This window comes from Rousettus aegyptiacus, unplaced genomic scaffold (assembly GCF_014176215.1).
Source record: "Rousettus aegyptiacus isolate mRouAeg1 unplaced genomic scaffold, mRouAeg1.p scaffold_m13_p_5, whole genome shotgun sequence".
In the NCBI taxonomy this organism is placed as follows: Eukaryota; Metazoa; Chordata; class Mammalia; order Chiroptera; family Pteropodidae; genus Rousettus; species Rousettus aegyptiacus.
In genome coordinates, this window is record NW_023416308.1 from 119,804,132 (window position 1) to 119,831,790 (window position 27,659).

Consider the following 27,659-nt stretch of genomic DNA (forward strand, 5'->3'; position numbering starts at 1 on the left):
GATCGCTAATTGTTGTGTATTTAATAGGACAAACTCTCTCTCAAGCGGTGAGGTAAATCACTTGCTGAATGCTGGTAATTGCTCTAGTTGAGAACCGAGAACCCCGGTGAGCCGGGCTCCCGGGTATGTGTATGGGGGTGGGGGGGTGGGGACCTATTATTGAGGGCTCTTGACTCGTTGGGACATAAATATGGAGTGCTTTTCCAGTAATTGCCCCTGACCACGCTGTCAGACCCCTGCTCCTTCGCACACGATCGCCGCCCAGACGCATCTCCTCCGTGCACGCAACCCAGGTGCGTCCACGGCCTGGGCTTCCGCCTCAGCTGTACGATGTTTCGAGTTCTCTGATGTGGGGACATCGCAGCTGTGCCTTCGTCCGTGGTCACAGAGCAGGCTGAGGGCGGTGACCCACGGAGGCGCCTGGCATGGGGCTGGCCGAAAGCGAGGTATGCCTCGTTCCGGCGGGGCAGTCTCGATATTTTTTCGACAACTTGGTCCTGTTCGCTTTACAGGGTTAATATCATACTTGATTCTGGGGCTTTCTCCTGCAATGCCCCCCTCCCCCCGTGCCAGCCCCGACTTCTGCCGGCGGAGCAGCTGAGGGTCGGGAGAGGAAAGGCCTGTATACTGCCCTCCTCGGCCTCTTTGCTGAACGGGGTGCTCCAGTGTGGGTGGGCAGGAGGGCCAGCTCCTTCGCCGATGACCCAGGGCTAGTGCCATCTTGTCCTTGGTCAGTGTTGCTGCTGCGGTTTGGGCCTGGCTATGGGCAGGTGGGACTTTCATAAGCTCCTGCTCCCCTGCCCCTCTCCCCCACCCCATCAAGGGCTCCCTGCCCGGCAGCTCCCCTGGGAAAGGGGGCCCAGCAGGGAGGTCTGCACGTGGGTGGTGCTTCTGTGTCTGCACCCGGGGTCCATGAACACACGTGACGGTCATAACGAGGAATGAATTACTGATCCATGCTCCAACAGGGAAGCCCCCGAGAACGTTCCAGCGTGTAGAACGAGCCGGAGGCAAAAGGCCACATCCTGCTTGATTCCGTGTACAGGACATATCCGGAATAGGGAAGCCCACGGAGACAGAGAGCAGAAGGGTGCTGGCCGGGGCTGGGGGCGGGCAGATGGGGGTGACGGCTGAGGGGGTCGGGGTTTCCTTCTGGGGGGACGAACAAGTTCCAAGCTTAGATCGTGGTGATGGATGCGCGACTCTAAATATGTCAACAAACACTGAATCACACACTTCAAGTGGGTGAATTTTATGGTACGTGAATTATATCTCAACATAATTTTTTTTTTTTAAGCATGGGCAGAACATGGACATGCTCAGATAGACGAGAGTTTATGGTGCGCAGACCGTGGCCGAAAGGACTTTTAAAGGGACAAAACCACGTCAAATCAAAACACAGAACAAACAGCACAGATCAGGAGGAGAGATTGGAACTGAGCAGGCCGCAGACCCCGTATCGGTGGCGGTGTTAGGTACCTGTTGAGCCTGTTGCGATTTTGGGGTGACCTCTAAAAGGAAAAACGTGTCCACTTCCAGCTTGGCAGAGGAGTAAAGAAAATGAAGTCAGCCCGACAGAAGGCAGGCGGGAGGAAAAGGCGTCTCCGAAAGGCAGTATGAACTTGAAATGCGAGACAGAAAGTCAGAAGGGAACCGCCATCGCGGGAAGCAGGGACATCGGGCTGCCTTTCCCGTCGTCTGAGGCCGCCGCGGCTCCACGGGGCAGAACTGACCAGGCGACAGGGACCACGCGCCCTGCAAAGCTGGCAGTGCTTTCAGAAAGTTTGCCGGCCCCCCACCGAGGGCACGGTGACGCTCTAAACCGTGTGCGTGCACAACTTCGATGTGAATAGGACGGGAAGGACGGTACTGCGCTGTAGACTCCTTTTCTGTTTTTGTTAAAAACGCAACACGGACCTTTACGGTCTGCCAGCGCGCCGTGTATTTATCGAGTTCCCTGGCCTGTCCCCATGTCCGTGCGTGGCTCTGCAGTGAGCGTCACGGGAGTGTCCCCTTACGGACGGGTGAGCGGACTGTGCCGTCCAGAGCCCCGGGGACAGGGAGTGAGGGCTCCCGCCTCCCTGCAAGTTGCCCTGTGAACTCAGGGTTCTCGACCGTTCAGACACCTGCCTACAAAGAAGGAGTCACGAGGAATCTCACTCTTGTTCTAGTTTGGGTTTTTTGGGGTTTCGCTTTTGTTTTTTTTAGCTTGTAAAATCTACCATCCGCCAACTCCATTGAGCATCGACTCGGCGTTTTATCACAGCCTTGGATTTTACTCCTTCGGGGATGGCCGAGCAGAGTTTCAGCAAAGGCGGCGGGTCCGGCGAGGGCGGCGGGGGCGGCTCGCGCGCAGGCCTGAGGTGGGAGTGAGTCTGGGGGCTCCCGGAGCAGCGTGGGGGCCCCAGCGCCCGGGGGGGGGGCGGGCAGGGGGAGGGGTGGCATTACAGCAGTGGCACCGGGCAAGGTGGTGCAGGCCGAGGCTCAGGTAAAGCCTTCGCATTTCCTTCTGGGCTGAGAGGCCCCGATGGCTTTGGATTTTTTCTACTGTGGTTAAATATACATAACGTAAAACTTAACATTACCCCAAATCTTACCCATTTCTAAGTGCACAGCTCAGGGGCGTTAGGCCCGTCACAGTCACAGGGTTGCCACCACCGCCACCACCACCGTCCCCAGGACTTTTCTCACTCCCCGCCGCCTCCCCCAGCCCCGGCCCGCCACCCGCTTCCTGCCTCTGTGACTCTGACTCCCCTGGGGGCCCCGCGTGAGTGGGACCACACAGGGTTTGTCCTTCCGTGTCCGGCTCACTTCACTCAGCGTAATTCCGTCCTCGAGGCGCGTCCTTGTTGAAGCAGGTGTCAGAACCCCCCTCCTGTTTAGGGCTGACCGACACCCCACTGTCCAAGGGACCACGCCTCATTCGTCCCCCACCGGCCACGGACGTGTGGGTCGTTTCCACCTTCGGCCGTTTGACGCGCGCTGCGGTGGGCGTGGGGGTACCCACGCCTGTTCCGGTCCCTGCTTTCAGTCTTCCGGGTGTACCCCCAGAAGTGGGGCCGCTGAGCCCCGTGTTATTCCACACTAAGCCCTTCGTGAATCCTCCACACCGCCCCCCAGCGGCTACCCCGCTTTTTGTTCCCCCCGACGCTGTGTGGGGGTTCCACTTTCTCCCCGTTTCGGTGACAGCCGCTCTTGCGGGGCGTGAGGTGGTGTCTGCCTGTGGTCCCCACGCGGGGAGTTAAGCCGAGGACTGCCAAGGTCACCTCGCGTCTCTAAGGGCGCTGGCTGCTGGGCGGAGGCGGGGACCCAGGTGAGGAGTTCGCTGGAGGGTCTGCAGAGATCGGGAAGGCAGCCAATCGATGGGCTGATGCCTCGTGTACGGGAGAGAGAGGCCAGGGCTTGTTTTCGGGATCGTGGCTGACGCCCCGGTGAACAGCGCTGTCATGTACTGGGGCAGAAATGGGGAGTTCGGTTTGGGGCACGTTCATCCCGGTGTGAAGGCGTTCTCGCACCTTCTAGACCTTGTTCCCTCTGCCCGATGTACCTCGGAGTGACTCCTGCCTCACTGGAGCTCTGCTGGCCGCCCCTCGCCTTGTGTCACTGAAATAGCTCTGCTTCTTCTAATGACTTTGCTGGAATTTTATTTCTTCAACATCTGCTTATTTTGTCCTCAGTTTTTTCCTGGCACATCCATCACCTCGTTTTCAACTTGCTTGTGTGATTTCATGTTACCTATGTCCCATTTATTGCTATTTTCCCATTGCTTACCCTTAAGTTACTTAAAAGAATTTTTTTTTTTTTTAAGTTTCATGCATATGGTGCAAAATTGAGAAAATTACAAAGGGCACAGGCTCCCCTGCCTTAGCGCCCCTTCGGGTCCCTTCACCCACCTACAGGTGCTGAAGGCGTTATTACACGAAGGTCTGGTACCTGATTTATACGTCCACCTGCCACTGCCCCCAGCCAAGTTCATTATCAAGGGGAGGGGTGTCTGTGTGGTTTGAGCCTGAGAGCAGCAGGTGAGACTGTCTCCTGTGCCAGAAACGCAACGGCAAGCTAGTTTCACTAACGTTTCCAAATTTTTCGAAAGAATGATACTTGTTTTCAGGCCAGAGAAAATTAGAAACATCTGATGACTGAAGAAACAAGAGAATCAATGTTTGACATCTGCAGTGGTGTTTGATCCACGATAGGAATATTACTTTGAAATGTAGCGGTGGCTGCTACAAGGTGCCCGTCTCCTGCGTGACTTACCTGGGGCAGGTGTGCAGGGTTTGGGGAAGAGGCACCGGCCAGCACTTCACGTCAAGGGGAGTAAACAGAGCCGGAACACCCAGACTCAGCCCGCAGGGCGCAGTGGCTTCCTCCTATCCTTGAACTAGAGACACACACTTCTAACCTGCTTCTTTCCTATCTAGACTTAATGGATGTCTGCATTTTCCAGAATTCCACGTTTCCCTTCCTACCTCTCAGCCGCCCTGCTTCCTGAGATCATCTGAGACTTTGTGTTCTTAATTTTAAGCATGCCGCATTGAACTCTAAGCTTGGTTAGCTTCCTTATCACCACCACTGTTTCTTTTTCTTGGCTTGTTTGATTTCCATCCCAGGATCTTCGGTTTGCTGTTTGAGAGAGGACGTGTCGGTGGAAAGTTTTCTGAGCCTTTGCCTGCCACCAAGTTGTTTTTTCCCACCCTTTCAACCCCAGATGGACTAGGTAGGGGATTTTTGGTTCAATATAACTCTTCCTCTCACCCTCATGCGATTCGTCCCCTTATTTTCTAGTGACAGCTTTGCAAGAATTCCAGTGCTCATCGGGGCCTCTTTCTTTCACATAGAGTTGGTTGGGGCGTGCTCATTCTAAAGTTGTCGGTTGTATTTCTAAATTCAAATTTGTCTGCAGCCACGCCACTCTGAATGTGCCTGATCCCGTCTGATCTTGGAAGCCGAGCAGGGTCGGGCCCGGGTAGTACTCAGATGGGAGACCCCCTAGGAAGACCAGGTGTTGTAGGCGTAAAAAAATAAAAAATAAGAGATGGTAAGCTGGCGAGGTCCTTGCGACCTGTGAGGTCAACTGAGGGTTGCCTCGCCAAAAAAAAAATAAAATTAAATAAATTAATAGATAAATAAATATTTTTAAAAAACACAAAACAAAATTCACATTTGACCGGGCATCCTGGTTCTGTCACCCTGCCTACGTCAGCATTTTCCATCACCGTGGAATTTGGTCTTTGCCTTGGGCGGCCGGGACCCTCGCGAGCCGGCGTGCCCACGGGGCTCTCCCGCAGCTCCGACCGGCCCCCATGGACCCTCCTCGCTGCGCACCTGTGCGTCCAGCCCGGGGACGCGGCTCTGTCCTCCGCGGTTACTCCGCTCCTGTGTCCTCCCTGCATGCAGCTTCCGGCAGCCCTGCGGGCGTCACGTGTAGGTTCACACTCCCTGTGGCTGTGCAAATGGCCTCGCTCGAGCTGATTAACCTCCTGCAGCTCCAGCTGCTGCGTCGTGGAATTGCCGCATCGTGCGTGTTAAGTTCGTGGAAGGACGAAACGCCCCTCGGTCGTGCGGGCTCCGGAAGCACCCTAACTGCTCCCCCACCCCGTGGCACCAGAGGGTCTGTGCCCCGCTTCCCGTAAGGCGGGGTGGCCCTTCCCGGCCCCCCTTGTTGTCGGGGGCCACGTGGCTTGTTCTCACCACTTCGCTGTGAGCCGATGTGCTGTGGGCCCCTTCTGGGCTGGGGCACGTTGTTGCCAAGGACAGGCCACGCCGAGGCTCACCCGCAGTGAATGACGGTGTTTCAGATGGCGTCACTCTGTCGGCGGGATTCTGGGGCGAGGACGATGCCGCGGGGAGCTCCGCGGACCGTCGATGGACAGGCAGCGTGGGTGAGGAGGGGACCGGTTTTATGGCGCTGAGATTTAGGGGGGTGTTCGTTACCGCAGCACCGCTCGGCCACCCTGATCGACGCACAGGTGCCCCGGAAATGCCCTCCCCGTGATTACAGTGCAGGAATGTGGCGAGGGCCCCGGGGGCACTCCCTGGGATTCTGAAGCCTTCCTGACCCTTTTTATTGCAGCCTGGGGGAGGAAGGGCCCGCCTCACGTGTGAGTTGGCTCTGAGCGCTGATCAATGCAGCAGAGCCGAGGCTCAGCCCGCAGGTGGCACCGATGGGACAGGTGTCACGAGTCAGAAGGATCTCCTGCCGACGATGGAGGAGCCGCAGTCCTTATACTCCGTGCTGGTGATCCACATGTCGTTGAAGGTAGAGAGTGAGCACAGGATGGAGCCGCCCACCCAGGCGCCGTATATGGAGTAGGGACAGGCGGACACCTGCGTGGGGTCGAAGAGGCAGGGTGGGGGGTGGGCGAAGGAAGGGGTGGACGAGAGAGGGGGGGAACCCAGAATCAAAACACTACACTGAACTGGGGACACAAAGCAGAGTCGAAACACTGCAGGAAACTGGGGACACAAAACGTCAGCTCCTGAGGGAACTTCCCGGGCAGGAATTTCTTCCCCCTCAGAAAATACAGCTTCCTCTGCCCTTTGAGGATGTTTCGGGGTCCACACCCCTCCGCCGGTAGCTTCCTCAGATTCACTTCCAGATCCATGACACATGTACACTGCTATAGCGTCTACGTGTAAGCCATGGGCATTTTAAGTAAGAAAATTAGAAAATGCTGATAAACACACACACACACACACACACACACACACACACACACACACACCCACACCTGCTCTAACCCCCAGAGAAATCCCTTCTGCACGTGGGCGTCATTGGGGACGGCTTCCCTCCTGTTTGGCGTCTGTCTGTCTGTCTGTCTGTCCAGGGTGCCCTCTCACCGGGTGGGGGCTGCTCTGGGCGGGGAGGCGGCAACCACAGCCACGCCCCTCCGCCAGGGTGCGGGGGGGGGGGGCCCACTGACCTCCCCACCCCCGCCGCCTCCGCCCCTGGGCCCTGGACACGCGTCTCCAGCCCTTCCAAGCAGCGGCGCGTCTGTGGCTTCCAGACCCAAGCTGTCTGTCACTCCCCCCGCACTGGCCCGCGAGCTCCAGGAGTGTGTCGCTTTCGTTTCCCGATGTTCCCCCAGCACCTGGCCCGTTCCCGGCCCCTCAGAGACCTCCAGAAACATTTACGGGACGCCTCGGGCAGCCCCCGCCCGCGGCTGGAGGACGCACCTTCACGTTGATCAGAGGGGACACCAGGGCGGAGAGTTCTCGCTGCATCCGGAACCTCAAGCCCGCGCAGGAGCCGGTGCCCCCCGACAAGAGCACGTGGCGGAAGAGAACCTTCCAGAGGGCGGGGCTGCAGGAGCTGATGCTGCGGAAGGCCCTCATGTGGATGCCCAGGCTGCTTCTCCCTGTCAGGCCGGGCACAGGGGGCAAGAGCTGGGGCCAGAGGCTCGGCCGGCCGCCCGGGGCCCCCCCAAGTCACACAGCTCTGAGTGCAGGGCCCACGTGGGTGTCAACAGACCAGGCTCGGCCGGGCGACTCAGCCGCTAATGACCGAATCATAAAACGTATTAGTTCTCCTCTTCTGTCCGAGAGAACTTCCATTCAAAGGTTCTGGCAATTGTTAAGTTTTTAACGCCTTCGTATCAATTACTCGATGCAGGGATCTCTTTGGAGGCGGTATCTTTGCTCAGGCGGGCTTTGAAAAATTTTACTGATGATTCCTGCCTTTTACTTTTTATTTTTCTGTATTTATTCTTGATTGAGGTGTGATTGACATACAACATTATGGTCGTTTCAAGTGTACCACCCCATGACTTGCTATTTGTATATATTGCAAAACGACCCCCACCATAAGTCTCGCTAACATCCCTCCTTGGCTCGTCCTTTGTCCCCCACAAATAAGCTTCAATATAAGGAGAACAGCCCTTAAGAGACAGGTGAGTTGTATTCCTGTCTGTCAGCATGGGGAGATTCTGAGCGGGGCGGGTGGTGCCTGTCGGAGCCTAATTGTTCTCATCTGTCTTAGTTCGCACCCGCTGACCTTGGAATAAGGACCGCGAGGCGAATTCACAGAAACCCCTTAGGACGCGCCTGGCCCAGGGAGCATGCGCGGCGACTGCTCTGCCATGGTCACATCATGGTGGTCCCCACTGCCATCCACCCGCCCACACCCTGCTGCGTCGTGCGTGAAGAGCGTCACCCGGCGGCATCTTTAGCAATCCGCTTAATATCGGGGAAACACGTGCCTGGTTTCAAGCCTTCATCCACCACGGTCGGATGGGGGAACGGAGGTGAGCCCAGCTGCCTTACGCCGGACAGAGATGCCGTGTCCTTCGCAGGTGCTGGCCCTGGGGGAGTGGTCAGGTTCCTCTGAACCCCCCCGCCCCCGTCCGTTATGGGTGTAACCGATTATTTTACAGTTTTGATTCCAGGAAATCGTTGGCATTCCCCAACAACCTGGCACACCTCGCTTTCCCAATCCACGGGGATTTTATAATTCGCCAATTTCCTCCTGTTCTGCCGTGCCTACCAGACAGATGTAATCAACTCGGTGCTTGTTTAAAATTTCTAGGTCCATCACTTTTTTTTTTTTTAGGCAAGGCAACCCTTGGTTGACCTCACAGATTGCAAGGACCTTGTCAGCTTACAATCCCTTATTTTTTTATTTTTTGTGCCTATAGCATCTGGTCTTCCTAGATGGTCTCCCATCCAAGTACAAACCAGGCCCGACCCTGCTTAGCTTCTTAGATCAGGCGGGATCGGGTGTGTTCAGGGTGGCATGGCCGTAGACTCGCCACATCTTTGACACTACCTCCAAATCTTCTGTTTTTGCATTTATGCTTGAATTGTCTTAATTTCTATTTTTAAAATTATTTTATAAATGATGTGTAAATGACACATAATGAACAACTTGCAGTCCAGCACAACACCTAATCACATTTGACAAACACCTAACACTCCTCAATGGGTTTCCTCATCTGTAAAACAGGACGATATGAGTTTTGGGTTCAGATTATGGGATACAACTCACATACGGTGGGCAGCAAAATGACAGGCGCATAGTAGGTGCTTCATAGGGAGGAACTTTAGAAATCGCTACGGCATGCTGCTCCAAGTAGAATCCCCTCCCTGCGCCCTGGCTTTTCCTGACAGCGAGCCCAGCCATCCGTCTGGATGTGGACTCACCTCGGTCCACCCCGTGGCTCACCTATGAGGTCTGTGTGGAAAAGCGCTTCGGGGCAGAGGAACCTCTCTGGCCCAAGGCTGATCTCCCGGCCATCGGGCAGCTGACACTTCTGTGTGCAGGAAGGCAAGCTGGCTTTCACTTGTTCCTCGTCAAAGTCCAAAGCCACATAGCAACACTTCTCCTTCACATCCCGGATGTACTCCCGGTCACCTGCGCAGGACAGGAAGAGGGCCGGACAGAAAGGACGTGACTGCTCACGAAAGGGTTTTTTCCTTCCCCGGGAACATCACCACCATCACCATCACCAACACCATCATCACCACCATCATAATCGCCATCATCCTGACTGTCGTTATCAATCCGCTAAATGTCCTTATACATAGATGGGTTATTTTTAGAACGTGGATGATAGCCAAGTAGCTTTAGCTTTACGAATTAAGGCCTGTCGGTTCAAGAAGCCCTAAAAGATATTACACCCCAGGAACTGATTTGTCCGGCCAAGAAGAGCAATTTCCTACCGGTGCTTATTAGTGAGTGCCCCTTCTCCGATAATAGTTGCAGGAGGTACGAGGTTAAATCTTGGCCTGCTGTGTCCATCTTCATGGTTGACTGGGGCAAAGAAAAGCCATCAACGATGGGCACAAAGTATGTCATTCCTTCTCCGGACTCGATGGTTGTTCCTAGACAAGAGAAAACACTGGCATCGTAAGGTAACGTGCACGGCAGCCCTCGCCAATTGTCAAGTCTGCAGGAAGAGATGGTAGTGGGGAAGTCATTGGAGGGGAAGGCCGCGGGTCGGAGGGCAGGGTGCTGGGTCAGACCGAGGGCTGGCGAGCTTGGGCAAGAAGCCTACAGACTTCTTCACTAAGCCAGACATACAGGTGTTAGCAGTAATTGCCAAAGAGGTCAAAGAGGGAGAAAACTCTGCTCTTAACGCGTTTTCCTCTAAAGAACCATCTCGTGTTGATGCAAACACGGGGAGCCTCTGGACGGCGCCGGGGTGTTGGAAGCGGGCATGCAGTGGAGGGCACGTTCGTTTCGGTCAGCACGGCAAACTAGCTCCCCCAGCGCTAGTCCTGAAAGATGCGGCTGATGTGTGATGGAAACACACGGCCTCGTTTTGTGCGGACGGCGTCTTCCGGAACCACCCAGAGCCGAGTAGGGGTCTGGAGAGTTGACTCCTTTCACCTATTGAAGCTGGTAATCAGGAACTTGAAGTTTAAAGGAAGCGAAATGAGTGGGGAAGAGCACCGTGTCCCGCTGAGGCGGGGGCGAGGAGCGGCTTCCCGCCCCCCCAGGACTCTCGCCAAAGACGGCGAAGCGCAAGAAACGGCAGTTTTCGAGATGCCGGGCATCAGGCGACAAAGAACAGTGGTCCCCGAGAGGCAGAACATCGCAAGGAGGACCGCGGCAGACCGCCACGCCTTGTGCGCAGACACGGAAGCCCTGGGCACAATCTGGGCAAATTCAAGCCAACGATACACATAACCAGGATAACACGTCATGGGCAAGTGGGTTTGATCTCCAGAATCCAGGGCTGTTTCAACAAACACCGATCACTGCGATTCACCTATGAAAGAACTAAAAGATGAAATGTATATTATTATGTCGATAGATGCAGAAAACGTACGTGACAAAGTTCAACACCCGTTCATTAAAAAAAAAAAAAACCTCTCAGTGAACTAAGCGTACAAAAGAAAGAGCTTCCTCGCTGAGCGAGTCCGTCGCGCTGAGCGAGCTCCATACGCAGTGGCGGGGACGAGCACTTTCTCTCTCAGACCAGGAATGAGGCGGGGTTTGCGCTGGACATTCTGCCAGAGCAACCCAGCAAGAAAAGAAAACAGTAAGAAGCATCTAGTTTGGACACGAAGGAAAATTATCTGTGGACAACATGATGCCCAAGTAGAAAATCCTATGAAATCTCAAAAAAAAAAAAAAAAAAAAAAAGCTACACAGATAAATGAGTTTAGTTAGGGTAACAGGATAAAATATCAATATGCAAAAAAAAAAACAATTATATTTCTATAGACTAGCAATGAACAATCAGAAATTGAAATAAAGATATCATATACAATAGTGTCAGAAAGGATGAAGCAGAGATCAATCTGACGGAAGATACGCGTGATTCGTGGACTGTAGACCACAAAACACTGCCAGGAGAGGTCAAAGAACGGCTCGGAGGCACGTACTATGCTCGTTTGTTGGCAGGCTCAATAGTGTTAAGATGTCAGTTCTCCCCAGATTGATCTATCGGTTCAATGCAAGTCCAATCAAAACTCAAAGCGGCTTTTTTGGTAGATTGACAAACCGATTCTGAAATTCACGTGGAAATGCAAAGAACCTAGAATGGCGAAAACATCATCAAAAACAAAAGCCCAGAGGTGTAGCGCTAACGCTATGTTATTTTGAGACGTATAAAGCTACAGCAATGCAGACAATGCGATTAACCTGTAGTTACACAATGGCTTGATGGCGCACAAGTCAGGGTACAGAAATAGACCCACACATATGGGCAATCGATTTTCCAAAAAATGCGCAGAGACAATTGAATGAAGAAAGCATTGTCTTTTCAACAAATAACGTGGGAACAATTGGACATCTATACGTTCCAAAAACCCTTCATTTGCACCTTACACTATGTAAAAACATATTCAAAATAGATCATAGGACTAAATGTGAAACTGAAAATTGTAAAACTTCTAGAAGAAAACAGAACGGAAAGCCTGTGAGTTCGTCATTTGTTTCTTAGCTATGACACCAAAGGCAAGATTCACAAAAAGCCAAATTGATGTAACGGACTTTACTGAAATTAAAAACTTACCCTCTTCAAAAGACATGGCGAGAGAATGAAAAATCAAGCCATAGACTCAGAGCAAATATTTGCAGAACATATATCTGATAAAAGACATACCCGATACTGAAAGAATTCTCAAAACTCAAAGGTGATGGCGCCAATGAAAAATTGAGCAAAACATTTGAACAGATGCTTCACCGAAGTAGATAGAGGGACGGTAAATTGTATACAGGAAAAGGCTCTCAACTGGTTGTTAGGGAAAAAACGAAACAAAACCACAGTAAGATGCCCCCGAACACGCATTAGAATGGCAGGAATTGAAAAGTCTGACCACAGCAAGTGTTGGCAAGGACGGGGAGGAACCGGAACGCAAGGACGGGGAGGAACTGGAACGCCCACACTCGGTGGGCGGGAATGCAAACGGCTCATGTGATCGCTTGGCAACTAGTTTGGCAGATTTTTTTTTTTTTAAATTAAGCATACACCTGCCATATGACCCAGCCATTTTGCTTCCGGAAATTTACCTTAATGAAACGAAAATGTGTGTCCATGCAGAGTCTTATACACCTGTGTTCATAGCTGCTTTATTTACGATGACCCTGAACGGGACGGACCCCGAATTCCCATTCGTGGGTGGTGAATGGCCACCCAGAGCACGGTGCGTTCGTACAGCGGACCAGGGCTCGGGGACAACGAGGAACAACCTGTCGATAAAAACGTCGCCAACGAATAAGCCCAACGATCACGCTGAGTGGACAAGCGAGTCCATACGATGCGGTCGCATCGATCCGAAATTCCAGAGAACGCAAACTCGTCCGCAGGGACAGACCGGAGGGGCGACGTGGACGGCCGGGGCGGGAGAGCGACGTTTGTGGTGACAGATGTGTTATGATCGCGACCGTGCTGATGGTCATCTGACCGCACGGCTCAGTCACGCGGCCTTGTTTGCGCATCGACTGCACCTCAGGAAAGCTGTCCAGAAAAAACGCGAGTCTGGTGGGAACGAAGTGTTTCACCAGGAGGTCGGAAAAGAGGAGGGGAGAGGAAAAGGGCTGGCAGGGTGGTTTGGGGGATTTTTCTTCTTTTATTATTCGCAGGGAGGGAGTGGGCAGCCAGAGGGGGCCGGCGAGGGCTCACGGGGAGAGGAGGGGCTTCCGCGGGGCCACTCACCGGAGGTCAGGCCGGAGGCGTAGAGAGAAAGGACTCCTTGGTTGGCTAAATACAGGGCAGGCATGTTGAAGGTCTCGAACAGGATCTGCGGGGAAGCGTTAGAAGCGCTGGCACCAGGCCCGTCTCGCCGCCTGGGGGAGGCGCTGGGCTCCCCAGGGAGCTGCAGACAGGCGGCCAGGAAGCCTCACGCCAGACCTGCCTGCCCGGCCCCGGGGCAGTTCCCCAGGCTGTACGGTGGGCTCGCGCCCTTCCCAGGCGCCCCGCGGGTACCACGGTGGAGACGATGCGGAATTCCCTCTGCCTCTGAGACCCACTGTCCTCTCCACGGAACGGACCCTTCTTTCCCGCTTTCCGTGCTCGCCAGGAATTCCGACACTTAGACCTGGGGGGACTTGCTGGTTTCATAGCAACGGAAAGCCAAAGCGAACAGCCGTGTGTTAACTGTTCGCCAGACACGTCGTGCAGACGTGGCCTGGCCAAGGTAGGTGCTGGGCGCCAACTGTGCCCAGGGGAGGAGTGATGGGTGAGACACGGCCTTGCGGTCGCCGTCCGTGGTGACCCCTCCGACGTGCGTGACATCGGGCCCCCCGTGTCTGCGCGGGAGACCAGGGGACAGGAACGTGACGGCACAGTGGCAGGTGCAGCGTGGACACGGGATGCAGGGACTGTGGTCCCGGGCTGTGGCTCTGGGTCCCGGCGACGGCCACGTCTGTGACGGCCCACGTGGGAGGCGCGCCGGCCCCCGCGGCGTCGTTTCAGGTGGGTGGCAGCTCCTGCCTGCGCTGACCTCGAGGCTCCTCCACGTGCGGTGGCGCTGTGGGCCCTGGGCCTGCTCCCGGGTCAGCGCTCACGGGAGGCCCCGCTGGGCTCCGGGCACTCCGGGCCCTGTGGGGGAGCCACCCGGCTTGCTGAACTGGCTCATCGAGGCCCTCATTAGGCAAAGCCTGACGATGCGGCTGGAACACGGGCGCCCGGCGGCAGCCCCTGCAGCCCCAGCCCCTGGACCCCACTCCAGCCCCGAGGACGGCTCTGCCGGCTGGGGGCCGGAGGCCGGGGCGACCTGTCTTCACCGGCCTGCACCCTTCACGGGTTCCACCAGCCAGTGCCACTGGCGCAATACGGTCAGCAAGCGCCCCCGGGCGGGGGGCAGGGGCGGGAGCAGCCTGGGGTCAAGCGGAGGCAATGAGGGCGTCGGGGGCAATTAAGCCAGGGCTGGGCGTCCAGGCATGACAGGAGCCAGACCGGGCACAGCTGCCAGCCACTCCGGCCAACTTACTCACGTTTCTGGACACTCCTGAGCAAAGGGCGACAACCGCTCCGCCCCAGAGAGCAGCCGAAGGCGTCGACCCCTCCCCCCCACCATACCCCCTTACCCTCTAAACCCGACTGCTTGGTGTGCCCTCCGGGGTCACCGGCACTGCCGCCAAATGCCGGAGGACACAGCACCCTCTGGTCCCGAGGGAGCCCGCCCCCGCCCCGCCGCCTGGCTCTTACCTGCAACACCTTCTCCTTGTTGGGCGCCGTGTTCAAAGGTGGGTCTGTGATCAGGATGGGGTGCTGCTCCGGGGCGATGCGGAGCACCTGGTAGAAGGAGTGATGCCAGACCTGGGGGGTGGGGGCGGGGGGCACGGTGAGGCGGGGACGGGGCTGTCCCCACCGCAGAGCGGCTTCCTCAGCGCAGCGCGCGGCCTGGCGGCGGCAGCTCCACAGCGGGCCCTGGCTTTGCACCAGCCCTGGGGCCTCTGTGCGTGCAGTCTGCCGGCCATGAGCCCCGGAGGGGAGCGTGGGCGTCTGGAGGGCCTCGGGGTCTGACGTGACAAAGGTAATAAGCGGTGAAGACGATTCGGCCCCTGGTCTCTGAGCCAGACGTCCAGGGTAGGTACGTGCTGCAGTGTCTACAGGGATGGGAGACGCTGAGGGGCCGGGGGACGGGGGACCCCTTCCCGGGTGCCAGGCAGCGGGGAGCCCCGCGGGCAGGCCCCTCCCCCACGGGCGCTGCGGCCACCTTTTCCATGTTGTCCCAGCTGGTGACGGTGGCCCTCGAGATGGGACACTGCATGTGGAGTTTCTCCCGTCTGCTCTGAGCCTCGTCTCCGATGAACCAGTCTTCCTCCTCCGTCCCTACCAGCGGGTTCTGAAAAACGCCTGCCGGGTCGGGTCGGTCCTGGGGAGGGACAGCCCTCCACTCAGCCCCCGCGCCGGGCGCGCCGCGAGCCATGGTGGGGCCGCGGCGTGCGGCCGGGGGACGGCTCCAGGCCGCCACGCTGTGCGCTATTTCGGAACGCCACGAGAGGTTTCAGAGACGACCTGCAAGGTAAGCGTGCTCCCCAGGGACCGCGCTGCTGGGACGCTCGTCTCACCCATGTCACAGACGAGGACGGCGAGGACCGTGACAGAGAAGGCGAGGGCGGGAGGGACGTGTTCCCACATGTGCCGTGGGGCGCTGGCAGGGAAGGGCCGCCCTTTAATTTCTGTTATTTCTAGGGAAAGGAGCCCAGCTCCTCTCTCGACAGACGGAAGCGTCCATGCTGTCATTCAGAGGGGATGTGGCACTTGGCCCGAGTGCCTAAACGCAGCCACCAAACGGGACTGAGGGTGCAAGGGTTTTATCGGGGAGCATGTGTGCGTCAGAGAAGATGCGGAGGGCGCCCCAAGGCCGGGCGAGGCCTCAGGCCATCGTGCGAGGCCGAGCCCGGGTGTGGGACAGGGGGCTGGCCGGGGCCCAGGACTCGTGCAGTGTAAGGAAGCGCTGGCCAGGCCGTTGGGGGGCTCTGAGAGGGGCCCCGCGCCTCCCAGCAGTGGGGCGGCCCGCGTGGGCATCCTGGCCACGCGCGGCCGTGGGCCACATCTGTCTGCAGGAGCGTGGCCCTGGCGTCACGGCGCAGTGCTGGCAAGGTGAGCTGGAGCGGGCCCCGGGGGCGGGGGAGGGGGCGCTGTGTGCAGTCCCGCAGTGCTGCGGCCACACCAGGGTGCCACAATGTTACGGTGCGATGTCACAATGTTACAATGCTGCAGTGCTGTGTGGTGCCGTGCGGTTCAGAGACGGTTCTCCAGGTCGCCACAGCTCATCCGCACAGAGCATTTATGTCTTAGGACTCTGTCTTTTAGGCGGAAGAGGTCGGGACGTGGGCTGGGGACCCCTACGTGTCCCCGGAGGCCACTTTCTTTCTCTGAGCCTCCACCCCCTTCTCCCTCAGGAGGGGTCAGCGGTGTCTGGCCTCACTCCTTCTGCAGTGCCGGTGAGGGTCACGAGCTGGTGACGTCGGGCCCCCTTCGGGCAGAGCGCTTCCCGGGTCCCCACCCCTCCCTGCTGCCTTCGGTCCTGGGGGCTGACTATCATTGGCGCTTAACCGTTTACCTTCAAGGTAGAGAACGACCTGGTATCCACACCGCTCTCCACAGTGAGGAGGGCAAAGTGGACAGTCGAGCAGCTGATTTTGTACAACTCTCTGCTTTTCTGACTTAAGTGACCGGATGGTTCCCATAAGTCTACGGTTCTCTAAGTGTGGCCCCCGGCTTTGGGGCGTCACCATCCCCTGAGAAGCAGTTAGAAATAGGAACGCTTGGCCTCTCCCAGGCCCGCGGCAGCAGACGCTCTGGTGCGGGCCGGCCGCTGCGCCTCACCGAGCCCAGCCCGGTGGCTCCGTGCACCGCGCCTGGGCCACCCCAGCTCTCAGGGTCTGCCTTGGCCGTGGGGAGGGGGACGGGGCTGTCGGGCCACCTCCAAGGCTGAGCAGCACCCAGGGGCGGATGCCATGTCACTCACGTCATGCCGGAGTTTCCCGAGGATGGTTGGGAACACAGCCAGGGGAGCCTCTCTGCCCGAGAAGCCCACCTTGCTGCAGCCGGAGCCGTAGTCACAGACGAGGGGCACACTCATCGCGCTGCGCGTGGCCTGGACGGGGCTGCGGGACAGACAGCGGACTTAGCCAAGCCGCGTGCCAGGCGCTCGCCCCGGGGCAGGCGGTGCCAGGCGTGGCCTCGGCTCTGAGCTCACGGGGCTCACGGGGCCATGTCCCTCGCATGGCCACGCGGGTGGCTCCCCACTTCCCTGTCTTGAGGGTGAGCCCCCATCTGCACACCGTGGGTGGTCTGCTGACACGGGGCTGCCCAGGAGAAGAGAGGCCCGTGGGCGAGGTCCCGGGCTAGGACTTCGCTGTGACACCGCCCCCCACCCCCCCGTTCCCGTGGTCGCCTTGGTGAGGTCATCTGAAGCAGCCCCTTTGCCTCTGGGCCGGGGCCGGGAGGGGACCCCAGTAGGAAACAGCGGTTGCAGCCAGGACTCCTTCTCCCCAAGTCTGCCCCTGCTGGGGACCCCGCCAGCCTCCTGCCCCGTGGAGGCCAACTCGCCTTCCACTCAGCATCTAGGCAACTTCTCCCACGTTTTTGCAAGTTTAGACAATACGAGAAAATATAAGAAAAGCATAGTCACCCGCAGCCCCCCACCACCTACCGTCACCCCATTTATCCTGGTATTTTTTCAACCCATCTCTGTGTCTCACTTTTTAAAACTCGATGGCCCTCGACATGAAGGAATCCACGTTCTCTTCTGAATATGGCATTTAACGGATCTTTACCTTCACTTTAAACGCGATTTTAATTCTCTTTCAGATAAAGAAAGACTACGGGTTCACGACAGAAAATAGAGAAAACTATGGGGAAAAATAAGACGTTCCCCAGATCCCGCCAACCATAGACGGCGTTTGTCGGCGCGGCGTCGGGGGCCTGGGCATCAGCCCTCACGCCCGACACGGGCTCTCCACCCGGGGGACGGCGGCGACGTGATCGCCACGTGCACACGTCACACGCCGAAAGCCACGTGAGCAGCTGTGTGTCTGACTCCCGCCGAGCACTGGAAACGTTCCCTGTCGTCCACGTCACGCGAAACATTTTCCGTCACCGCGGGGCCCGCCACGTCACCCTGCCGTGACTCCCTTACCCACGCCCCGTTGTGAGATGCCGAGGGCCGCTCACTCCTTTCGGGTTTTGTAAATAAGCTTGTGGGGAACCTCCTCGTTCATCATCCTTCACCCCGGATTCGGGGTTAGCTCGTCACACAGACTCCCTTACGACGACCAGCGGGAAGACCAAGAACTTTTAAAGGCTCCGTGAACGCGGGGACAACGTGCTGTCCAGAAACGTCGGCTGGTTTACGGCTGCCGGGTCAGGGCACGTCTCGCACTGTGCTCTGTGACGGCCACGTGCCCCGGTGGCCGTGAGGGGGCACGAGCTCCTCCAGGTGGAGGCCAGGTCTCCTGTGGCGACCCCTGGACGCTCAGCTCACGTCTGCCGACTCGCTTTGGGATCCAGGTCCGTCCTTTGGGGGGCACTTCGCAATCCCTGCTTTGGAGTTTCTGTGGGGGTCCTGTTCGCCTCTGTGCTGCTCGGGTATCTCCAGCCGCACGTGGCTTCTCCAAGGCTGGCTTTACTGCCTCTTCCCTTCTCCGTCACAGGACGTGGGGGAGCCGGGCCGCCACGGCCAAGTCAGGGTCATGGGGCTTTGCCGAGCAGGATGCGCGGGTATGAGCTTGCTCACCTGTTCACGCTGAGGTGGGAAGCAGTGTGGCAAGTGTCACCATCGCCACCATCACCATCACCATCACCGCCATCAACACCATCACAATCATCACCATCACCACCATCACCACCATCACCATCACCACCATCATTATAATCCTCTCGATAAGACGGGGTTCGTCCCGTGTCCCCGCCCAGCCAGCGCAGACCGGGGAGGGAGAACCCCGCAGCCTTCCTACCACAGCTCAGGGCATCTGGAGCACAGGAGGGCGTGGATTCTGGGGCCGATCTCGCGGTCCTCGGTCCTTGCTCTGCCTTTGGCACAACAGCATCTGCGCTCAGAGCCGACAAGCACGTGGCTCTTCCTTTGTTTCGTTTCAGGTCACCTGATGCTGGCTTCCGCCTCTGTTTCCTCAGCAAGAGGAGGACGATTAGGCCACGAGTAATCGCGCTGCCACCTCGAGCCAGCGCGCCTCCCGCGGGACGTCCTGAGCGGGGAATGTCCCCTGCCTCTGGGCTGGCCACCCGGGCGGGGCTGCTGGGCGTGGGCTGGCTCGCTGGGAGGAGGGTGACATTCTGCTTTCCTCCAAACCCTAACGGGCCTGCAACTCACACGCAAACCTAAACGTTCAGAGTCAACACACGGAAATCAAAGCCTGAGGGAAGGTGTGGAGGGCACCAGAAGGGGCTCCTCAGCAGTCAGGAGAGGAGACGGCTCACGCACACAGGTGGCATGGGGAGGGAAGGCCGTGGTGGCCTTGCCCCAGATGTCAGGAACCGCGCTACACACTCAAGCAGCGCCAGCGAGGACCAGGGACGAAGTGACCGCGGGGCCCCCCGACACCCCGGGGCTGCCCCTCTGTGCTGCGGCTCTTGCACGAGGCCACTGTCCTGTGACTGGCAGACGTGTGCGTTCCTGACCCAGGCAGGGCTTCTCCAAGTTTGTCGTCAGCCCCCGGGGGCCTGCGCACCCCTCCTTCCGCCGTAACGCCCCGTCCTCGGGGTTCGGTGCAGGTTTGGGCTCTCAGGCCCCTGACGCCACCGATGGCCATGTGACCCACGCTGGCGGCGAGACGATGCCACATTCTGGTTGCTGTGCTCGGCCGAATAATGACCCCGCGCTAATGGCACACCCCGATGCCCAGAAGCGGTGCACATGTGACCTCACGCGGCAGAAGAGACTTTGCAGGTGTGATTAAGTCTGGGGTCGTGACATGGAGAGATTAGCCCGAGCTTTCTGGCAGGTCCAATGAGCCACAGGGACCCTTGCGGGGGCCGGAGCGTCAGACTCGGAGAGAGATTTGACAATGCTGCTCTGATGGGTGATGAAGGAGCCACGAGCCACGAGCCACGAGCCACCAGCCACGAGCCACGAGCCACGAGCCACGAGCGGGCGCCTTAGAAGCTGCAGAAGCCAGAGAACCGACTCTCCCCGGAGCCCCCGAGGGAGCATGGCTGCACCCGCACGGTGACCGAGCCCGGCGAAACCCATCTCAGACTCAGGGCCTCCAGGACCGAGAGACGATAAAGTCGCATCGTTTTAAGCCACTAAGTTTGTGGTAACTTGTCACGGGTGCGCTTGACCCTCGGGCAAGGTGCAGGCGTGAGACACAGGCCGAGGTCCACGGAGACACCTGCCGCAAGGGGCTGTCGTTGGCCTCGAGAGAAGCTTCCGGTGTGGGTTTTATTTTCCACTGACGCATGCGTGTAAAAGATGGCCGTAGACCTACTACGCACCAAACGTTCTTTCTGGCCAGAAAAGTTTCCCGACGTTTTCAAACTCGGAGGCCTCCGGTATTTTCCGTGGACGAGAGCTGGACCACGGCCAGCATTTTCCGCCCCAAACGGCGTCGCGCTCCCCTTCTCCGAGCCCGCCATCCGCACCGGGGCACGGAGGCCCCTCCCCGCCGGCCCCGATGGACTCATCCTGTGTCGGGCATGTCCACAAGGCGGTGCCACTTCCGGCCTGGCTGACGTCCCGCAGAGGGGCGAGAAGGAGCAAAGCCGGGGGGCAAAGCCGGGTCCGGGAACCTCCGGTTAAATCGAGGGTCCACCCCGCGTGGGCCCGACGCCTCGGCACGGTCTCCTCGCCTCCAGAGGCCTCGCCCTGGCTTGTGTCATTGGCGAGGAATGCAAACGCTGTGACTTTCAAGTACGCATCGGGGGGTGGGGGGAATGCTAACATTTCTTCGTTTACCGGTGGCCGTACGCGGCGCGAGGTCCAAGCTTCTGCTGAGCAGCACCCCGATTTAAACGTGGATCTAAACGCGCTAACATCTGTTTCTACACGTTAACGGGCCCAGGGCGCTTTCTCAAGTGCCCTGCCGGGAGCCGCCGACTCTGGGCCCTCGGAGCCTGACCGTGTGCGCGCACCCATAATTCCAGCGATCTTGGAATTCCGAGTGCTTTTAAAATTGAAGGGGGCTGCGGAGAATTTGGTTCAATCCCCACCCAGGGAAAAGAAAAAAAAAAGCAAACGCGTCATTTTTAATAGCTGGAGGAAGCAGCTAAAAAGAAGCATCAAGAGAAGACATAAAATCGCGAACTCTCACGCCCGAGAAAACCCCGCAGCAACCGCACTTCCGACGCCCCGAACCCCGGAAGCCGTCCTCACCCTCCTACCTTTGTGTCCCCTGGGAAGAGACGTGGCATCCGTGGCCCCTCTCGGGGGTGTCGCGATGATTCAGCAATTGCTGGTCTTGCTTGGTGACATGTTCTCTTCCTATTTAAAAAAAAAAAAGAGAGAGAGAGAGAGAGAAGATTCTGAAAGATTTTAATGAAAGAGTGAAGACATCTAGGCCAAACCGGAGCCGCCGAAACAGAGAACCACGTGAAAACCGCCCGCAGCGCAGCCTGCCGGCCACCTGGCCAGCCCTGCCCCTCGGGGGGCGCCGTCCCGTGCATCCGGGTCCCCCATTAACTGCAGCGGCACAGCACACACGGTTCGCAAACACGCAGCGCCTGTAAGACAGAAGTCACGAACCTCTCTGCCTTCTGAAGCCAGGGTGCCAGGTGCGAGCTGGCCTTTGCCTGGTGGCTCGGGGCTGTCACCATACACAACAATCGCACTGTGCTGTAACAGTGACGACCTCGGGGGGCCTTGCCTCCGGCCCCCTGTCCCCGCCTGATCCGGGCCTGGGTTCGCCTTTCCTCTTCTTCTGTATCTACTCCTACTGTCATTTTAGGGCCCATGACCCTCGGGATCTGTCCTGCTCAGGACGACAGGGACCCAGCCCCAGCCTGACCTCCCTGAGGCCTCTGCCTGGGGAAGGGAGGTGGAGGGAGCAGTAACCACTGGGCAGAGCTGCCCCCGGCCCTGAGCGGGGAGGGTGCTGACCAGGTGCAGGAGGGCCCCGCTGTCCTGGCCCAGCCAAGGTAGGCAGGAAGGGGTGGCAGCAGCCTCTGGGCACAGACAGCCCAGCACCTGCACGCCAGGTGTGAAAGGGAGCCAGCTCACCGTGGACGCTGCACACGCCCACCCCGGGCAGGTGGCTGTGCAAGAGAAGGTGACCAGGACCTCCGGGCTCGGCGTACCTAGGGGCACGTGGCATCATTTCCGCCGGCTGGGACGTGAACGTGGGGGCCGCAGTGGGGTAGCCGACTTTGCTACCGTATGTCCAGGACCTGGTTCCAAATGCCACCTCCATAAACACCTCGGAGCAGCCACCTGCACACTGCCTGTCATCGGTGGGGACCAGGGCCCACCCGCCGGACAAATCCTCATTCCTCCAGTTCGCTGCCCCAAGGGCTTGGGGAGCAGAGGCCAGGGACTGTTAGAATTCCGTGTATCAAAATGCGGAGGGCTGTAAACGGGGCCCTGGGCGGGAACACGACACACCCGCCCGCCCTTCGGCGTGAGGGCCCGGTGCCAGGCGGTGCGGCTTCCCTCGGTCGCCTGGAGACGACGAGCTAGCCTTGGAGCACCATTTGCAACGTGCGAAGGGCGGGGACCGGCACGCAGAGGGCCCATCTCGCGGGGCGGGGAGCCGCCTCGCGCAGCGTGCGGGAGGAGGGCCTGTGCCAACGGCCGGCACGTGACCGTGGTGGTCGCCGCGCGCGTGGCCTGGGCTTCGTGGCTCCCGTTTGCGGTCTGCTCAGGGACTCTGTCCCACCACCATTAACTAAAGAGCCCTGCCCCCTGGGCTTTCCTCCGGGAGGGCCCCCCGCCCCCCCGGCTTTCCATCCCCGCCTGCAGGTCGTCTCCCCCCGCCCGTCCTCCGTCCAAGGCCTGGTGTGTATCACAAGGCGTTTCAGTGCACGCCGGAGTCTCACTGGCCTGCACCTGCGTAGCCGGATCAAGGCGAGGAACGTTGTCAGTCGCTGCAAAGCGCCCCCTGCCCCCTGCCCGGTCCCTGGAGGCGACCGCCCTCCGTCTTCCGCCCTGTCCTTGGGTTGCGTATCCGTGTGCCCGGGGGCGGCTGCCTCCGGTCTCAGGCGAGCCAGCCACGCGCTGCGGGTGGTGCTGGGCCCGCAGTCTCCCCCACTGCTGAGTGGCCTCCCGCCTGTGGCTGCAGCCTCTTCTGCCCTCCCAGGGGCACCTGGCCGTTTCCTCTGTTTGCAGGTACGCCGCGGTCGGCAGCCCTGTGCACCAGCTGGCTCCAGGGCACACGGGCGCCCGGCGGCGAGAGACACAGCTGGACGCTTTCCCCAAGGGGCTGTGCCCACCTGCGCCCTGGTCACGCAGCTGCCCTACCCGGCTGTGCCCTTCGGGGAGGCGGTGTGGCTCGCCGTGGTTCCCGTCTGTTTCCTGGTGACCGATGGCGCTGGGCACGTTTCCACATGCATCGGTCACTGGTCCAGTCTCTTTCTCATGTTTAAAAATCCGCGTGTCCCTCGCGCTCTTTGCGACCTCCAAGAGCTCCGGGTCTTGTGCACGCGAGTGCCCTCTGGCGGACGGAGGTGGAGAACGCTCCCTCCCCGCAAATCGCTTTTTCACTTTGTTTCTACCCCGCATTTTCACGTGGTTTTATTACAAAACAAACGAGTTGCGGAATTGTTTGTTTGGTTTTTTGCCATGTGCCGATTACGAGATCGGATAAAGTGAGAAACATCACCGTTTCCAGGCTCTGGGCTCGGCGCCTGCGGCGAGAGCCTCCCGCAGCTGCCCCGTGCCGGCGCAGAGCACAGGCTGGTGCCGCGTCCGCACGAGCAGCGGGGACAGGGTCGGACTCTGCCCGGCGGCAGTGGCTCTGGTCAGTGGCTGTGGTCGCCTGCAGCGGGCCAGGATGCCTTTCACTCTCTTAACGGTTTCTTCTGACGAGAGACTTCCTCGAGCGCGTCGAAATTCGATTTCTTTCCTTCGTGGGGTCCGGACATTGTCGGCCCTGTTTAATAGATCTTCACCTAACTCAGAGCCCGCTCATACTTAATTAAAGTGGATTTTCTGGTGTTGCCTTTTGGCTTTAGGTTAGTGACCCACCTCAATTTTTTTATACAACATGAGTTGGAGTTAAGATTTATATTTCTCCATATGGGTACCCATATGACCCAAAAGTTTGTATTTCTTTATTTTTAACAAAAAAAAATATGTATTGAAAAAAGACCCGCTTACCCCTCCTCCTGGCCATGCTCCTTGTCACCTGGCCCAGCCTTCCAAACACGAACTGGGAAGAGCCCTTTGTTATGGAGACTCTCTCTGGGTTCTCTCAGAAACATTTTGTAACTTTCAGAGCACGGCAATCTTGCACTTTGTAAAATGAAATTTTATTCTGAGTGTTTTTTTGGTTTTGGATGCTTTAGGAAATGAAATTTTTTAAAAATCTTCATTTTCCAATTAATATATGTTCTTCGTGCTAGGATAGAAATAAAATAGGGCTTCGCGCTTTGGCCTTGTGTCCTGCAATCTTGCTAAATTCACCGGAGTTCTGCGTTATAGACGCCTTTGCATTTTCAATACATACAATTGTATCAGGGGTCCCCAAGGCCACGTCGGGATCGATGGCTCGTGGTGGTGGGAGGGAGATTTACGAGACCTGTATACTACAGTGAAAGAACACTAATCGAAACCAGCCAAAGGAACAGGTGCGTGGGGGGCCGTCTGGGGGGACCCGGTGTTAGCTTTCGGGGGCCCCTCCCGGTGGAGCCAGTGCGTGCGAAGGGGCCCCCCAGGGGAGCTCGTCAGAGACCCCGCACCCAGGGTTTCACTGAAGGCTGGTCACACACGGCCTGGGTCTCAGGCACAGCGTCCCCGACTCCGGGAGGGCAGGTGTCCGGCAAAAGCCGTGTTATGTGTATAAACCGTTCTGGCACGGCCACGCTCGCCCGTTCCACTGCCAGGACCCCCGGCCCAGGCCGGTCCCCAGATGCCACTCAGGACCGGCTGCTGCATGAGCACTTCTCTGCCCAACAGTCTTGGGAATTTCTAATTTAATTTTTTTTTGCAATCTATCAGTCTTTGTCTTGCCTTCTTTTAATCTCCAATGTAATGATGAATAGAAGTGACCGTGGCCATTCTTGCCTTGTCCCTTAGCTCACAGGGACACGGTGCCTCTCCAGGAACTGTGACGCTGGCTGGTTGTCCGTATCTTTTATCGGGCAGAGAAAGTTCTGCCCGAGGCCCGGTCTGCTGGGTCTTTATCGTGAGCTGGTGTGTTCTATCTAATCCTTTTTCTCCGCACACGATGAAATGGTTCCTCTTCTTCGTTCCGCGAATGTGGTGAATTAACATTGATCGGTTTGTGGACATTAAAACGACTTTGCGATCCCAGGATAGACCCCATTTTGTTCTTGATGCCTTTGCCTTTGGGAATATTGTCGGAGGTTACTTTGCTAATGTTACTGATGATATTTTGTGTCAGATACCACAGCGTAATTTTCTTTTTTTACGACGCCCTTGCCGAGGGGTACACTGGCCTCCTGACATGAGCTGTGAGACGTTCTCTCGCTCTGCACGGCGTGAGGAGCTCTGTGTGTGGGTGTCCTTGCTTTAAGAGATGAGAGAACTCACTCGTCACTCCATCCGGACCCAGCGTTTTGTCTGTCGGACCATTTTAAAATTTAGAATTTATTATTATTTTTTTTAACAGGCAGAGGGCTATTCCGATTTTTTGGTTTCTTCTTCTGTCCATTTTGGTAGATCATGTTTCTCCTGTCATGCGAGTCATCGGCATTGCAGGCGGCGGGCTGGGACCACGGACGGGCTCCCCTCGGTCCCTGTCCTCTGCCCTTCTCCAGCGTCTAAGGACCGTTGTGTCATACTCACTGCCCAGTCTTCAGTTGTTTTACTCAAATCGGAATTCGTTTTTCCTTTTCTTTCCTTCGCCTCTCTAGAACTCCGCAAGACGCAGACACCCTCCGTGGCAGCCAGGGGCCCGCTCTGGGTCTCTCTGTGACCTGCCACCTGTGTGACCTGCCTTCTGGACCTCCCCCCTCAGAGGGGGCTGGGGGGCCGTGTGTGAGGCTCGCAGCAGGCTGTCCGCCTGGCGCCCTCAAGGCTCACGTCCCTCACTGCCGGCCAGGGCAGGAAGCCAGCTGGCTGGCGACCCCGCGCCTCGTCTGAGGCGGCTTTGAGTCCGTGGGACGTGGAGGCGGACTCAGGGTGCCGCCGCCGGCCACCACGCCGTGGTTCGGTGGTTGGAGCAGGTCAGGGGTCACTCTCGCCTCTCACCTCCCACCCCGATTCCTTGCCGTGCAGATTTTGGAAGCTAATCGTGACATCCCCAGTCCTCTGCTCGCGCCAGCGGCTGGGGTGACGCGTGCCTTGCACCCGTGGGAGAACCGGGGGTGCGAGGTGACTCAGCTCCAGGCCACTCTGGGAGTGCCCTGGGGATGCCCGACTTGTTCCTCCCGCGGGAAAACCAGCCTTTGAGAGCCCAGAACCACTCTCTGGGCCCCGTCTCTCCGCAGGGAAATTCCTGGAGGCTCACAGCACAGAGGCCCTGGGGGGCTCTCTGCAGCTCGGGGCGACGGCATGCGGCCCGCTGGCCTGCGTGCTGGGCAGCGAAGGCGTTTCTACACTCGGTGACAGCTGTAGGCGTTTGCATTGGGGTCCCGCCGAGCCCCCACTGCACAAACTCCAGAGCCCAGCACCCCACCACCACGCAAAGCCCCATGACGACTCCTGCCTGCGTGGGGGCGGGGGCTTCGTGTGGCCTCATCCTCTCCAGGCCACCTGCCCCAGGAGGCCATGTCAGACGCCCCCGGACCTGCACAGAACCACGACGACACCCTCCGCCTCGCAAGGCCGGCCCGCTCCGCCCCTGTGTCCTGTCGTCCTGGCGACGGTGGCTTCTTCGAGGCCATGCTGCCTCCTTCCCTGTCTGGGGCCTGACACCTTAGCCTGGGGCGGCTCGACGCCGGCAACGAGACGTCCTCTGACACTCTAGTCCCTCTCCCCGGGACCGCCCAAAACGTCCTGGCCCGGAGGCCTGCAAAAGGACCGAATGCCACAGCCTGTGGCCGACTCAGCCCCGACTCAGCTGAGACCACCAGGGTTCCAAAGCCGGGGTGGCTGGCACCGTGGCCTCCACGCTGTGACCACGGGGTCCCCACGCCTTTGCCGGTGAGCTGATTCTGGACCCGCCCCCCGCCGAGCACCTCGCGGACGGGGGGGGCGGGGGGGGGGGTGGAGGGGGCGGGGAGGCGTCTTCCGTTCTCGTCCTTAATCCGCGTGGAACCCCCCGCCCAGCCCCCTGCCGAGCCCCACCCAGCAGTGCGGACAGCTGACCGGCTGTACGCATCGGAGACAGCGAGCCTTCGACAAGCACGTTACACGTGCGTCTCTTCCCGCGACGTCTGTGTTCTGCTTTGGGTGACGGGCTCTCCCTACCGACGGGGTTGTTACGTTAGTGGTGAATAAAAGAGAGAGACTGAGTGAGCAGGACCCGGCCGCGGACAGGCCGGCGCGGCTGCCCGGCACGGGGCCCAAGGGACGGCCCCAGAAACATCCACGTCCGGACCCCAAGGCCTGCGGGTCGCTGTGGCTGCGATGGCCGGTGGGTGGGAGCTCGCCCTGGCGGCCAGTGTCCTCACCGGCACCTGGGTGATGGGACGGAGACAGCGAGCGCAGGAGGGAGTGGGAAGAGGCGGGGAGACCGACGC

At 58.4% G+C, this 27,659-nt stretch overlaps 1 protein-coding gene and 2 pseudogenes across 1 annotated transcript; 1 reads left to right on the plus strand and 2 right to left on the minus strand.

Annotated features, from left to right (window-relative positions):
* Window positions 1–1,236: 1,236 nt before the first annotated feature.
* Window positions 1,237–27,141, minus strand: LOC107503340 (actin-like). Its single transcript, XM_036221292.1, has 10 exons — window positions 22,078–27,141; window positions 21,243–21,342; window positions 16,870–17,008; window positions 15,109–15,267; window positions 14,598–14,708; window positions 13,104–13,188; window positions 9,658–9,819; window positions 9,161–9,349; window positions 7,177–7,358; window positions 1,237–6,327 (listed from the first exon to the last, which is right to left on the minus strand). Exons 1-10 carry the CDS (start codon window positions 22,265–22,267, stop codon window positions 6,184–6,186), a joined length of 1,461 nt encoding a protein of 486 aa, XP_036077185.1. The 5' UTR covers window positions 22,268–27,141; the 3' UTR covers window positions 1,237–6,183.
* Window positions 4,896–5,014, plus strand: LOC118603491 (annotated as a pseudogene).
* On the minus strand, window positions 8,625–8,743 carry LOC118603460 (annotated as a pseudogene).
* Window positions 27,142–27,659: the final 518 nt, after the last annotated feature.

Excerpts from the sequence above, each read along its gene's own strand:
- LOC107503340 (XM_036221292.1), bottom strand. The coding sequence starts at position 22,267 with ATGGAGGTGGCATTTGGAACCAGGTCCTGGACATACGGTAGCAAAGTC. Across the intron at positions 9,820-13,103 it reads CGCCTCCGGCCTGACCTCCG|GAACAACCATCGAGTCCGGA; the intron begins GTGAGTGGCCCC and ends TCTCTTGTCTAG. Across the intron at positions 9,350-9,657 it reads GCACTCACTAATAAGCACCG|GTGACCGGGAGTACATCCGG; the intron begins GTAGGAAATTGC and ends TGTCCTGCGCAG.